Source organism: Tribolium castaneum, chromosome 3 (genome assembly GCF_031307605.1).
Source record: "Tribolium castaneum strain GA2 chromosome 3, icTriCast1.1, whole genome shotgun sequence".
In the NCBI taxonomy this organism is placed as follows: domain Eukaryota; kingdom Metazoa; phylum Arthropoda; class Insecta; order Coleoptera; family Tenebrionidae; genus Tribolium; species Tribolium castaneum.
The window spans coordinates 8,618,576-8,634,630 of record NC_087396.1 but is presented as its reverse complement, the minus strand read 5'-3'; the positions used below and the strand labels follow the sequence as shown (position 1 = coordinate 8,634,630).

At 30.8% G+C, this 16,055-nt stretch overlaps 2 protein-coding genes across 2 annotated transcripts in view; both read left to right on the top strand.

The window, feature by feature from the left end:
* Positions 1–593: 593 nt before the first annotated feature.
* LOC655211 (uncharacterized) lies at positions 594–2,921 on the top strand. The gene is made up of 5 exons (XM_961727.4): positions 594–1,080; positions 1,129–1,336; positions 1,380–2,368; positions 2,419–2,578; positions 2,623–2,921. The coding sequence occupies exons 1-5, from the start codon at positions 967–969 to the stop codon at positions 2,730–2,732; spliced, it is 1,581 nt and encodes a 526-aa protein (XP_966820.2). The 5' UTR covers positions 594–966; the 3' UTR covers positions 2,733–2,921.
* A 4,246-nt stretch (positions 2,922–7,167) lies between these two features.
* sha (shavenoid) overlaps positions 7,168–16,055 on the top strand; it is a 72,093-nt gene continuing 63,205 nt past the window's right edge. The window contains exon 1 of the mRNA XM_961646.4: positions 7,168–7,352. The gene's annotated coding sequence lies outside the window, so the exon portion shown is untranslated. The remainder of the gene's footprint in view (positions 7,353–16,055) is intronic.

Genomic DNA, 16,055 nt, shown 5'->3' with positions numbered 1-16,055 from the left:
ATCTGTAGCAATTTCTTGAAATGAAGCTTTGAAAGGAATCCAAACTGCTTTATATGTGTTTTATGTTGCAACTTTTACTTGGTGGGTTCGGAGTGTTATGTGAATAAGCCTGTATTTTTGTAAAATCGTTGCTTTTTGCAAAATAAAACAGAGTCCAAAAGATTGAGGAGTCGAAATCATTAGGATTGAATTTAAAATACCTCATTAAACCACAACTTCATTCCCGTACGATTTAATTTTGTATAAAAGCGTTTTATTACTCGAAATACCCATAGTTCGAATTGGCGCAGAGTAATTTTCTTACCATTCTCTAAAGCCAAAACACTTAACAGATTGCACAAAAACCGGCGCAACAACTCAGTGGTACGTTGTTGAAAATCATGTTTAGATTACGGGAAAAATCTTGAAAAATTTCCAGTCATATCATAAAAAACTTGAAGCTCCAAACTTATTTTGTTAACTTCTTCAGTTTTCATTATTTTTTAATGTTTTAATGTTTTTAATGATGAATAATTATTAGACTTTTTGAATTAAAAAAAATAAAACCTATCAAAAAAATCACAATTTATAGATGTGCTACAAATAAATTAATATTTCCTAGGAAACTGTTTCAAAAATAATTTATTTTTATCAACGTAGCCACATATCATTTATTTAAAATTCGTTATTTATCAGTAACTTTAATACATAGAACTTTTTCACTATTTTTACCTTTATATGTAAGCATACACCACTGACTTAGTGCGCCGGTTTTTGAGCACCCGGTATGTCGAAGAGTTTTAACAACACGTACCTAATCAATAATAATTATAGCTTAATGGCGACAAAAAATGCAGTTACCAGCGATATTTAATTAAAAAGAAATAATTACCGGTTTTTATTGCTTAAATTATTAGTTCAAAACTTTATTAAAATAGAGTAGAAAACCAAAATAAACTCTAGTTTTGTGGAGACCACTTTAAAATAATGTCTGAGCTAATACAAGTAGGAACCACTGATGTAATAAATCTACCCTTGAAATCCATTGGTATAATTTTTCATGATAAACTGAAAAAGTGGAATCCAATGAAAACATTATTGGTAGGTATTTTTTTTCTACTTTTATACCTACTCAAATGAAAAAATTAGACCGATACAGTATCTGGCGAAGTTGTGAATTATGGAACCTTCTCCAAACTCTTAAAAATACTAGCACATGAGCTGCAAAATATTGGAATTAAACAGGGAGACGTTCTAACTATAATATCACAAAATCATTGGAAATATTTGTTGACACTAATCGCCGGATTTTATGTTGGAGCAAAAGTAAATCTCCTAAATCATGACTACACCTCAGGTAAGTCCTAAAAGAAATAATTTCCTTTTAACCAACTTTTCAGGAGAACTAAAACATATCATGTCGACGTGTCGACCAAAAGTAGTTTTTTGTACCCACAAGTCTTTACAAGCTCTTCTCGAATTAAAAAACGAGGATTATTTCGCTCCAAAAATATATATTTATGATGCCCCAACTTCTGACTATGCAGTTAATTTTGAAAATTTGATTGAAAGCACAAATGATAGTGAAAACTTTTGCCCAGTTGAAGCAAATCCGAACGACGTTTCCCTAATTTTAACATCTTCAGGCACCACAGGATTTCCAAAATGCGTCCAGTTAACAAATTCTAACATTCGCTACACCATGACTTTTATGGCGGATCCCGACCTAATTGACTTCAACGAAAACGAATCAACAATTGCCTTTTTGCCTTTTTTTCACATTTTTGGTTTTGCCGTTGGAGTTGGATGTGTTCTCCTCGGAGTCGAATTTGTAATTCTTGAGAAATTCGTTCCTGACTTGTTCCTTAAAACGATTCAAAATTACAAAATTACTAAACTTTTCGGAGTTCCTCCCGTTTTTCATTTTTTGATTAAGAGTCCTAAGGTGCAAGAGTATGATATTTCTTCAATGAGAGATGTTTTGTGCGGAGCTTCGTTTCTTAGTAAAGAAATAGAGGAACTGGTTGTGAAAAAATTAAATGTGGTGTCGGTACGACAAGGTTATGGCATGACTGAAGCTTCAGGTGCCATTACTTTGATTCCAAAAAATGCGAAGAAATATGGTTCTTTGGGAAAACCGACGACTGGTGTATTGATTAAAGTTTGCCACACTGAGACGGGTGAGGTACTACCTGCGAATTCAGTGGGAGAAATCAGATTCAAAAGTGATGGAGTAATGAAGGGGTATTTGGGAAGTGATAAAGAAACTAAACAAGCCTTTGATGGAGAAGGGTTTATGAAAACTGGCGATTTAGGGTATTACGATGACGAAGGTTTTTTTTACATAGTAGGAAGACTGAAAGAAATAATAAAATATAAAGGATTTCAGGTATGATGATTAACATTGTTCATTTGTAACAAATGTATGATATTTTTTAGGTATCACCAGCTGAATTAGAAAATATTTTACTGCAACATTCAGCCGTGAAAGATGTTGGTGTTGTTGGCAAGCCTGATGAGCGAGCAGGAGAAGTACCGGTTGCCTTAGTCGTAAAACAAGCAGATGTTACAGAAGAAGAACTTGTGCGTCATGTTGAAAGTAAATTTGTTCAAGATACGTTCATACAATATTTTTTGTGTTAGAAAATGTTTCAGCTCAAAAACGGCTCTACGGAGGAGTAAAATTTGTCAAAGAAATTCCGAAAAACTCTAGTGGTAAAGTACTACGCATGAAATTAAAGGAATTGTTGTAACAACATAAATAATCTAATAAAACAAGACTAAGCGTAAATTTTCTTTAACTTTGTCAATAAATTTATCTGTTGTATGTAGTAAAGTAGTACTCTTGAAAGTATTTCTTTAAGTAATTAATAGATTTTATAAATGTTGCAATAAAAATTACACAGGATGTCTCAGCAAATTGATAATAGTCCATTGAATAAATCGAATAAATAATTGAATTGAATAAATGCTTGGAAAATTAATTATTAACACCCTGCATCACCTAAAATTACTTTCAAATAAAGATATTTCAAAAATAAACTTATGTCTTTTTTAATAAAACACTAAGTTTTATTGTATTTTTGGACGTGTCTTTTAATTCAGATGATAATTTTGATCTTTACTTTTGTTGGTCGATTTATCTTAGTTTTGGAATAATTTGATTATTTTTTGACAAAAACTAAAAAGTAATTTTGTAGCTCATTTCTAAAACAACCTGTATAATTAAACATAATCTTAGGTGAGGCAGAGAGTAAAAATTCCGGCTTAATTTTCTCAAAATCATATGACTTTCTAACTCTGGAATTAGTTGTAAATTATGTATGGAATTATTACTACAATAATTTGTGTAATACGTAATTCTTATATATAAATTTGGAATTACAAAAAATGATTTCGGATTTACAAAAACTTGAAAATGATATTTAATTATTAGTCGCCTATTAATTTCTTATTATAAAATTAAAAATATCGCCTCATAAAAGTAATGACAGGCATTCAGAAATAAAATATTATTATTCTCCATTTATTAAGACTTCATTTCGGAAATAAGCGGCTAACAAGTGCACAGTGTAACATTTTGGTTGTTTTTAAACGAAAATTTTTAATGTATATATGTAATTAATTGACATTTTGTGAATTTCACTGGTGATAGTTTTGTCATTTATTGACAGCGGATTCAAGTGAGCAAAGCGATGCAAATTTTTTTATATATGCAAACCAATCTCACAGTTAACAAGACGAGAATCATTTTAAGACACCTTGTACAATAACAATAACTAAATTTAGAATTACAGAAGTTAATTTAGAATTAATTGAAAATTATAATTTCGGTGAAAATTTTGTAGAATTATTACATTTAAATTATTTGAATTTTTCTCCAATTACCGGTATTTATTTTGCAATAAGTGAAATTATTTTTTATTCGAAAATTAAGTAAGAATTACTAGGTAGGTAGTAGGTATGACAGTGCTGACAAATGAATTTTCGAATCATAGACTAGTTTGATACTTTGATCAGAAATTTAACTAAATTCACCACGTAAAAGTCTTATTCCTCATGGGGTCAAGTATCTCCTACAGATAAAATACTCAACAGATGTTTCATACAGAAACATTTCGAAAACGAAAAATGTTGACCACATTTCCAATAAAAATTATGTTTACCTAATGAAACCATAATCGTAAATAATAACGTGTTTGTGAAGGAAAGAAGTTATGGTAATTTGCGAAAGGAAATTACATCCAACACTAATTTTTTGACCACAATGTATTGATTTATTGCCATTTATATGTGCCAAAATTAGCACTTCCGTTAGGTAGAAGTGGACATTACTGCAAATTTTGAAAACAAACATTAATAGAAGGATTTACAAAAAAGTAGGTACATAAATTTATTTCAAAGAAAGTAAAAAAGTGTTATAGCATGGTTTCTGCTATTTTGATTTATGCCGAATAATTAAAATTAATTTTGTATCGCTTATGACAGCAGCCTACAATATGAAGTTTTGAAACAAGTGTTTTAAAATTCCATGATTACCTTTGGGATTTTAGGTCTTTAAATATTAAATTTTATATTAGAAGATTCTGTACTTTTGTCTGATAGTGTGTACTAAATAAATCATAAATAGAAAATAACTGGATCACAAAATTTAAATCTTGTCAATCTACAAATATATATAAATATGCCCACATTGTAAGTAGATCAACGGTATTTTAATCAACATCTCAAGATAAGAAATTACAACCTAAAAATGTTAATTTGATAGTTCCGGCCGTCATAAATCACTGCAAGAATCTCCTTAATCTCCAATCATTTCTAACACGTTACTAAATCAAATCTAATGGCAATATTATTAAAATCAACTGCAAGAACTTCATGTTTGCGACCCCGATTAGTTTTCAGATAATAATCAATCCCAAAATTGTTAAGTCAAGACATTCGAATACATTACGATATTTCCTCAAAAAAATACAAAAATTCGTTGATTTTGATTAAAAATTATGTAATTTTTATTTTCTTTAGATGAGAAACATGAAACTCAATTTAAAAAAAAAACGCTAAATTACTGGAAAAATAATGTGTTTTTTGTATTTTTTTAAAATGAAACGAAAACCTACTAAACTGGTGCACCAACTCAGTGGTAACCTTGTTGCGAAGCATGTATAGATTACGGAAAAAATCTTGAAAAACTTCCTAAAGTCATATTTAAAAAAATCTGGAGCAAAAACTTATTTTATTAACTTTTTCAAAATTCATTATTTTTTTAATGTTTTTATTTTTCACAATAAGTAATCGTTTTCTAACACTATGATAAATAATTATTTTTATTCTTCGACACTATCAAAATTTCCGGTTTTTGTCCTGTGTAAGGCAGTTTTGACAGCTGTTTGGCATTTCTCATACGAAACGACAGATTATTTTTAACAGATTCAAAACAATTTTAACTCTTGTTGAGTCTAATTCGAAGAATAAAATGTTGCATTGACCTCGTTTTTGTGTAAATCGGTTCATTTATTTCACCTCATGGTTTGATAATCGCGAAATAGAACGTCCGATTTACACTCAAACTCGTTAATTCGTTAAATAAACAACCATTAAATTTATTACCAGACTCTAGCAGTTGTTTGAATAAAAAAAAATTAATCAAAAAATCGTAATTTGAAGATATACCAACACTAGGAAACCGTTTCCAAAGTAATTTATTTTTATTGTTGATCAAATTCCATTACGATCACAACGTTGCCAACACATATCATTTATTTAAAATTCGTTAGTGCCCCGGTTTTTGAGCACCCGGTACACTGTTCAGTTTAATTCCCTTAGCAACCGTCTTAGTTGTTGTTCTTACGTTACCAATGTCAAATTTAATTTTTTTGTCGAATTTGTGAGTTTATCGAATGTTTGTTACACAATAAGAGACTAACTAGTATTTTTTTTCAATAGGTATCTGTTTAATGTTAAAATCTGTCGTTTCTGCTAACTCAGTTCAGAAAAATAGTCTGTAGTGGCAAAAACTTAACCTTAAAATGTAAATTTAAAGAGCTTTATCTCGTGAAAAAAAACTCAAATAACTTTTTCTTATAGGAACTTTCACTTCAGCTTGATATCATTTACGACCCAAGAGATGGTTCTAGACTTGTGAATCACCTGTATTAGAAAGTTTTTGTCCATAACGCATTTATTTTGCGAAAATTTACTAAAAATAAAGCGGAAAACCGCCTATTTGTTTGTAAAATGGTATTATTATTGCAGTTTTTGGAAATTTTAACATTTTGTTAGAATAGAAAAAAGAGCTATAACAGTCAATAAAATTCTCAATACATTTTCTTTTTTCCACCGTTTTCGCACATTGTTTGACATGTACTAGTGCTAGATGTACCCTTTTCACCCATACACCAACTTTTCACCTCCTTTCTGAAACGCAATTATTTTGTAAAATTTTTCAAAAATATGCCAAAAAATCTGTAACTTGGATGGTAGTAGTTATTTTGTAAACTAAAAAAATTTGAAGAATTACAAAAGTATATCAAAAATGCATTATTTTTGTGTTATAGTATTTTGAAGTCCAAGTCCAAAAACGCAATATTGTCGCAATTGTTGCGAAATTTCGATAAAATTAAACCGGACAATCACCGCATTAGCTATAAAATATTGTTAGTTTTGCATTTTATGATTGATCTTGCAACATTTTTCAGACAGTTATATTTTACGAAATTTTCTCAAAAAATAAAAAATAATCTTCGATTTGTGTCAAAAATGGAACCTAGATTTTTGTGAGATGTTCAACGGGATAGAAAAATCAGTGTATTAGGTCTAATATGACAGTCATTCCCCAACTTTTTAGCACGTTGTCGAGCCAGACAGTTTTATTTTAATAATTTCCAAAATAAATTGCGTTCTTTTTTTTGTTTTATGGATTAATTTTGCCTTCTCGTGTATATATTTCATAGTAAATAGCAACTTCATTTTTGTTTTGTTTAAATAATTATTATATTTAATATTTAACACAATTTTACATAAAATTTTTGTGCGGAGCCCTGAAATTAACTGCAAGAAGTTCAAGTTTGCGACCCCAACCTTCGACGCGATTACTTGTCCGCTAATCCATCGAAAAATTGTTCCACCACTTGCACCAGGAATGAATGAAAGTGTCCTGGTTGCTTCTGAGTACACCTGACGTTGACCAGTTCTCGCATTCTCTTCAGTAGCGGCGGCTGTGCAACTTCTTCGACACTTTCGGAGTGAAATAAGCGTGCGAAAATTCGCGCGATGTCTGAATATTTTCTACTACGAATCTTAAAAATTCTAAAATTGTGAGTGAAAGTGGCGTGACTGTACTAACAGGAAAGTTTTGCCCTTTGAAGTAAAATGTAAGTCAAAATATTAACAAAAAATTGGTAATTTTAAATTCCATTTTTATTACACTGTAAGTACTTGTAACGAACAGGATTTGCTCCATGTTTTGATTTAATACTTGACTTTACTGTAACGTTCCTGAAAATTGTTCAGGAAAAAAGCATTACATCAAGAACTGTCGTTTGCTAAGTGTTAATTTGACATTTTAATTTAAGTAGTGAGAACACATGCATTTTTAGCAAAATGACACTTTTTGTTAGAATTCAGGTTAGGTAATAATAGTAAATTTGGAATTATAGTGACAATAATTTAAGAAATTTATAAAAAGTGGTTTCCCGTTTTTTTTGTAATATACAAACATAAATTTAACTTATTAATTAGATGTTTTTAACTTTTTTTTTAGTAACATGCTTACAATTCTTCGTTAGTGTTTAATTTGTTCTAAATTATATTGTATTTACAAATTTAGGACACCATATTCTGAAGCTTGAATCCCCCAGTACAACTCAATACTGCTTAAGAATTACTTAAATATATTTTTATATTTTGCGTTTATAATACGTTTATTAACGTCTATCACTAGGAGTCACTTATGGCTCATTACAGTACAGGGTACTTTGATGAATTTAGGGATATTTGGTTTTCAAGAGTTCCATCGATAATGCGTGAAATACACGTACGATCGATTTAATCATCATTTCTTCTTTATTTATTAGTTATTATTTATAACCGTTACCAACTGACACAAATTCCCTAGACGAAAAAAAATTTTTTATTAAAATAAGAAAAAAGGGGGCGAAAGTATAAAAAACCAGCATAAAATACTCGTTTTATAAGGTTTTGGCAGAAGACTCGTCTACGACGTTTTTTAACTTGAGATTCGTGCGCCAAATCAACCCTTTTAAAACTTGTTCTTTAATATACTATTTTGATTTAATTTATGTATTGTAAATAACAATTCAAAATATAAAACTCCGGATTTCGAACCGTACCTGAAACAAAAAAACAAAAAATACACAAAATTATTCAAAACGATCCGAAAATAAAAAAATTTCTATAATTTAAAAAAAGTTATTTGCATACTGAGCAGGTGTTTAAATTGCCACAATAAATATTTGTTTGAACTAACTTAATTTTGATGATATTTCTCACTTTTACATTATAATAATGAGATTTCGATGCAAAATTGATCCTGGTTTTCCGCTTCAGTTTTATGTAAAATTGTCTGACAATGTATTGGATAGTAACAAAAGATATCAAAGTGATAAGTTCCAACGATAAAAAAATGTTTCAGCCTTTTTTTCATAAGATATCTCTTCAAAGTTAAATTTTTAGGTTAAGATTTTGAATTTAGTTAGCGGAAAAAAATTGTAAAAATCACTCCTATTATCTTATGATCTACAAAACATTTAACAAACTCACAAATTCGACAATAACTTATTAAATCCGATAACAGTGGACACAAAAGAGAAACAATTAGGTACATATTGTCAAGGAATACAAAACAAAAAATCTGTTTTTTATAATTAATTGAACGTCGTCAGAAACACTTTAAAAAAATAAAAAGTCGAAAAAGTTACTGACAAGACTCAGAATTATTGAACCCAAGCTTAAAAGACTCCTGTTTACTTGAACAACATATTTTTTTATTGGTAATCTATTTTACTTATTTAAAAAACGTTGCAGTGTGTATAATCCAACTTTCAAAAACCCGCGTTTTTTAAAGTGTCCATGGCAACATCAATAACCCAAAAAATGTGAAGAATAAATGGCATTTTCTTAAATGATTTTTTTATTATAATGACCATCAATTCCGTAACAACGAAAGGTATAGTGAACTCACATTACATTATTTTCAATTTTTGTAATATTAGTATCAGTATTTATGATTTCAAAGTGTACCAATAAAAAAATAACGTAAAGTATTCGTGGATAACACTTCTTTGTCTGTAGCCTGTAGCAATAAATTAAGTTAATTAAATACATAATTAAACAATCATTTCATCATTATACAAAAATAAAGAAAGTGAAACAACAATATTCATTCAGAATTCTTATAACATTAAAACAAAAAACATGTTCTACTAAATTTTAAATCAGTATAATTAAAACAAGTTTTCTAAATTTTTGTCTTTTTGCAATTGAAAGCAATTTCCGGATTATCCTCTCGCGAAAGCTCAAGATCCATTATGGAATCAGCATCTGTCGTAACCACAAAGGACATATCTGTTATCTCACCTTCAGTACCGAAAAAATTAGCACCTCTTATGCATTCAAATTCATGTTAATTATATAGAATGTAACGTTCCAAACTATGAATCCGCTTAATCCATTTATACTTAAGTACTATCAAAAATCACTCTCCAACAACCACTAGAAAAGTCAAGAGTTTTTCGTTGACTGTTGACCCAAGTACCACAAACATCTCACATCTACTCTATTAATAAATCAACGAGCACCTGAGCAATGAACAGGCGCACGCCATGGTAATTGAGAGGTCACTCAAGAAAGTGCATTGTGTTATGATCACGCAAACTAATTATGCACACAGCGTCACTTGTTACACAATTGGATTGAATAGCAAATTAAAAAACAACTAACTAAATGGTGATTTAGATGCATTGACAGGAAACTCGGTACCATCGGGTTTTCATCCGTTCTTGGTTTAAGGTTAAATTTTAAACCCGGCTAGGCCCTTTTGCCAGATATGGTAATTTAACGCCGCTTTGGTTGCAGGAATGCCGATGGTATGGCAAAAACGAGGGATCACCAACCATTTCATTGACTGTGACGGTTCATTACCTCCGTGATCGCAATTTATTCGGATTACTTTTTCAGCAGAAGCTGTAACTTTTTCACATGATTTCGTTTGATCAGTATTTTCTCCTCCACTTCCTGACAAAATGCGCGTTTTTTCTCACCTGTGAGAAATCAGGACGGCGTGAAAGTTGTATTGTATCGATATGATTTGTAATGCACTTTTTCCAAGGAAGTTACATATTTTTTCCGGAGTTACATCGATAATGATAATGAAATGATGAAAGTGAACTTGACTGCATTGTCTTAATTAATTAATAATAATAAAACACCCATGATTTATACAGTAGCTACATTTGATTATTAATGCAAAGAAAGTTTCCTATTAGACGACCTTGTACCAACTCAATAAACAATCACGTGAACTTATAAACACGGGTGTTCTACAATCCGATACCCATGTACGTCGTGGCTTTTTCCCAAGATGAACATACTTGGAAATCTTGAGAAAACTCACAAAACGTCTATTAATTAATATTACTAACTTACAAGTGCACGTGTGTAAAATGGAAAAATTTTGAAATTACAAGTTAGTCATAATTTTCAATTGGGAAAGTTAATTATTTAAATTAATAGAAGACGACTTTATTTTATACATCCGAAAGAAGCTTCACTTTCATTGGAAAGTCTGGGCAAGTTGACAAGTTAAAATTTATTTATTCATCATAATTACTGCAGGCAACGAAAGATCGTGACGATTTAATTGATTTGGAAAAAAGTATGATCAAAAAACAACTTTTCGTGAGAGGTCAATCGCCCTACTTTAATTCGGCACCTTTATTTCAGAATAACTTATTTCCAGATAAATAAAAAGAGTGTTTGTAATATAAATTTATTAAATAAAAATATGAACCGCATAAACCCATACTTCTTATTCAAAAAATTCCCTTGCAAAATTTGAATAATATTTACTAACGATTTGCTTAGGCCACATTGTGTTTGTAATAGCATAACTGAAGCGACCTCCGGGTGTTGACAGGTTAGTATCACTTGACACCCTTGAAATTGCAAATGAATTTTAAAACTTCATTTTAAAAAAACAGCACCTTAAGGCGGCCCCCGAGAATTGTCAAAATGATGTGTTTATAATTTTATACATATCTCAAAAAATTGACTACGGAGCAGTACCAAAGAAAAAGCAAAATCATTAGAAATCAATTTCTCACAAAAACTACACATTTTTTATTTAGTATTGAATCCGTTTTCTTAGTTTGCTGATCTGAGACTTGGGAGCCAAACGCAGGATACTGCACAGATCGGAAAAAAATACACCATTCATGTACAACATCATTGTAAATATGCATGCAAAAATTGAGCCCGATACTAGCAATAGCAAGGAAAAAGCAACCTTTAGAAAAAATTCTTTGAGAACGAGATTTTTTTTTAACTTACCGCGTTCAAAATTTATTTGCCAGTTGGAGGCGCCACTATGGTTTCCGGTTGAAAATTGTTGTCGATTTTGAGATATGTATAAAAGTAACAAAGTGTAAAAACACATATTTTTTTTATTTTACAGTTTGATTTTGACAGTTCTCGGGGGCCGCGTTGATAATAAAAAATAAATACAGGGTGAGTCCTACCTTGTACACGTATGCATAATCTTAGAGAATAACAGCATTTGCCAAAATAAATAACGAATAGTAAAAAATCTACCAAGAGCTTTTAGTACTACTAGGTACTACTTAGTACTATTACTTTAAATTAGTACGATAGTAGACACTATCGAATGTCAAATTAAAGAAGAAGATGTCTTACCAGAATACCGAGCTTGGTCATTCATAACATTGTTAATATTGGTATTACTTAAAAGTTTAATACTGTTTTTATTACACAGTACAGGATGTCTCAGCTAAGGCTTTCGACCCTGATATCTCAGATAATTGTTAACGGATTTTAATGAAATTTAAAATGCAGTTACTATAGGAGGTAAAGATTAAAATTAATGCAACAACTCAAGTATTAAAAACATAATTTTTACATGCCTTTTTAAAATGTTATAGTATATTAGGTATCAAGAACGGTAAGGAGAGTTTACCGATCGAAGACAATTGTTATTGTCTGAGAGCGGCAATCCTTTTAACGTTCGTGATGCTTATGGCGTTGTTTGCACGATCCCTATTTTTTTTAATTTGTTGAATAATGTCAAAATAATTGTCAACACAGCAGGTTGTGGTTACCGGTTGCTCCGTCCAAGGCGTCGACAGAATTACTCACCGACGCCTAATTTACTTACTGACGCCTTTCCACGTAGCAACTAGTAATCACTACGTACTGTCTTAGAAACAGGCGTAGTAAACAATCAAATAGAGCTCAATCATGCAAAAAATTATTTAAGAACTGGGTATATTAAAAATTTCATCGTCAATAAAAAATGCTGTAGGAAAAAACTCAACCTTGGAACACGTTTGTTTTACTTGAAAAAATAAAAAAACTGTTAAACGTGGGTACAGATGCAAAAGCGTATATCTCTATGAAACAAATGAGCACTACGACTGAATTTTGGCCAATCCTACTCGCACAAACGTGTCACGCTAGTGACATTTCATCATTTATCTGAATCTCTCACCCATACATAAAGCTAAAAACAATATTTTCAAAAGGGACTAAAAGACTGAACAAAAACTGAAAAATTCTAGACACTTGAACGTTCAGGAGTTTGAAAATGTTTATCGTACATTGCTGATTGGATTCTCTTTAATTACACCCCCAACTATTTCGTCGTTTTCAGTGACGTGTTTTGTTCTTACTCGATATAGTTTACGTTCACTTCCTGTGTCTTCAAATTATTGACAATTCTTTGAACTTTAATTCCATGAAGGCTTCATTTGAATAACATTTCACAAGAAGTCCAGCGACAGTTTCTACAGACGAATACTGTTTCCTTTTTCAACAACACAGAAATTTCAGCCACTGTTATTGGTTTTTAAAGTAATTTCACCAAATTAAAACAATTTTACTTTTCTGACAGCACACACACTTTTGACAGTTTTTCTTAGTGGTACACAAAATGCAGCTTCATCAATTGTTTCAAAAGGTGACTGCTCAAATACTTTCAGAATTTGGATCAAGTTTTTAACAACAATCTAATTTTTTCCTTGGATCTGTCGAGCGATTTGGTTAATTTTTTGTGTGCCCATCTATATTTCGGGGTTTAGTGATGCAATGGTAATTTGGCTTAATTTTAAATAAAAGAAATTAGTTTTAAAATTACATTTTTTAACTTGAGGTCATTTTTTGCCCCTCCTAAAATATGTGCATTCTAAATTTCATAACAATACGTTGACAAATAACTGAGATATTAAGCTCGAAAACTTAGCTGAAACACCCTGTATATCGGAAACTAAAAAGCTTTTATTTAGAAGTATTTCTCTACGTTTATGTATACGTATAAGTTAAGAATCATTCTGTATAATTAAATCTCAAATTAAATTTTATTGAACATAACTTATGACTGGTGATAAATTGTAGTGTTGTTAACACCAAATGAAAACTGAGATTTCATACACGGTGGGTAAAAGTAATGTCATAGTTTGATTGTACCTTTTTACAAATGACGTTAAATCTTATTATGCTGTGATACTTATGTTGTTAGAATATAGAGATTTTGTCTTCAACAAGCAATACACACTTGAAGAAAGCGGAATTATTGATTAAACCTCTCGTTTAGCCAATTTCCGGTCGTGTGATCTCCCGTTTTGGCGATGAACTGGCCGATCAGATTGCCAGATTTGACAACGCCAAACTTTTCCGATATCATGTTTTCAACTTAACGTCATCAATTTTACACATTTTTATAATCTATCTGAGAAAACAAAATTCATTTATGTTTATTTTTAACAGAATGGCGGCCAATTTACATTGTGACATTACTTTTGCCCATTTATATACATTATCTACCCTATGTTTCAAAGATATACGTTTTACAAGCTTCAATTTTGTGGGTGAATTATTTTATTTTAAGTCATGTTTTGTATGAACGCATAGAAGCACGCAGAACAAAGCCATCGATAAAAGAAATTTTGGCTCAGGTTGTCTTATACAGATTCTGAGTTTTAGAAACAGTCGGAAATAGTTATTTTTGTGAGTAAGTCTGAAATCTGAAGGTTCTTTTTATTCGAAATTGTGTTACTTTTAATAGAATTTATATTCATTTTTTGAAATATAGGTATTTATCCGTAAACATCACAAAAAGTAATAACATTTATGACTGAATGTCAAAGGTAAAACATTTAGTTTTCGGATATGGAGCAAAACATTTTTATCTTACAGATGTAGTTTTTTAGGTAGATACATTATACTATGATGCATTTCTATCACTTATAATACGATCTGTCTATAAATGAATGTAGGATCCTATTTAGTAGGTATTAAAAGTTTGCCGCTTCTTTCTAGAAAAAACGAACAATGTTAGTATATGAAAATTTTGGTTTTACTGGTTGCCTGAATAGATAAAAATTGGTACTTTTCAAAATTTCAGAGAAATAAAATAATTAAATGAGGAAAATTTAAATTCCAGAACCACATGAGATCCTACATTCTTTTATAAACAGTCCGTATCTTTTACTTTTGTCTGTCATCATGACTTTTCCACTGTTTCACTTTCTTGTGTCTTTCGCTGCTTCGCTAGAAAGGTGATGATTCCTTCATTATGAAATGGGAGACACTACACTAGATGCTGCACTAATTAAATTAAAAAATACTCAACACATTTGAAAATCTACACAAAAAACGGAACTGACGTTTGCTTATGAGCATTGTTATGGTAATGAACCACGTGCAAAGCTTCCTGATTATTTTATTCATTTACCTTTTAATTAATGTTTCTTTAAATTGCTCTTTACTCTTCACCAATACGTTTGTGGATAAAATAATATATTTTATTCGAAGTAAATGCGACCTCATGCGGCTCAGCTGAATTCTTTGCCTCATTGCATTCGACAAAATAAACATTCAACTTTGCCACATAAACTATCACATTTACGCCTTATAAAATAATCTATTATTAGCAGATAGCCAATAGCAGACTGACATTGCAGCATCGATTGCGTGACTAAAAACGGACGGTATACTTTCTTATAGGTAAGCTTAAACGTTTCTTAATTTATAAAAAAAATGATGCTTTAATCAGAAAAAATTCTTTAATATTTATGAGAATTTCTTTTAAATAAAACTCACATTTTTGCAGTCTAATTAAAGGATTTAGTCCAACCGATGCTTATCATAAACTTTAATTTGTGAATTAAAGTAACAAATAATAATTTGACCAACTTATGCGCGATAATGAAGTAGTGTGGGATTTCAGGACAATATTAATTTATTAATAAAAAAAACTTACAATGACTAATTAGAATTAAATTACTTTCATTTAATGTCTGGAAATTAGAATACATTAAAAATGTGAAGAAGAATCCTTTGTCCTTCAAATCCCTGACCACAACCACTTTTTCACCCATTGACGCTTTTCCAAGGAATCACAGCGTGAAGTCGACGCTTGAAAAGTAGCATCAGAGTAGCTATCTTATTACGGCATCAATCTCCGTTTGCCATCTGTTGTCTCCATAGTGTACGCCTGAACGGAGTCACTCACCCTTGTCATTGTCCTTTCTGCAAAAAGCACCACTTTATCAACAGTTAATTGCGATCATCATCGATTCGTCCTCTATTACAACTTTAATGATATTTTAATGGATAAACCGATCAATTACCGAGAAGAAACGCGCAAAATGATACCGTTTAATAGCCAACGCGTAACTCTTTTCTCACAATATTGGGAGCTAAACGCCGGCTATAAATCCTCATGATTCCGATATAAATTGATATAAAGGCGTGTTGACACGTTAAGGAGGTCTTGAGCATCGGGAATAGTTACAGAGCCGAGCATTAAATTTCTATGGGTGCAA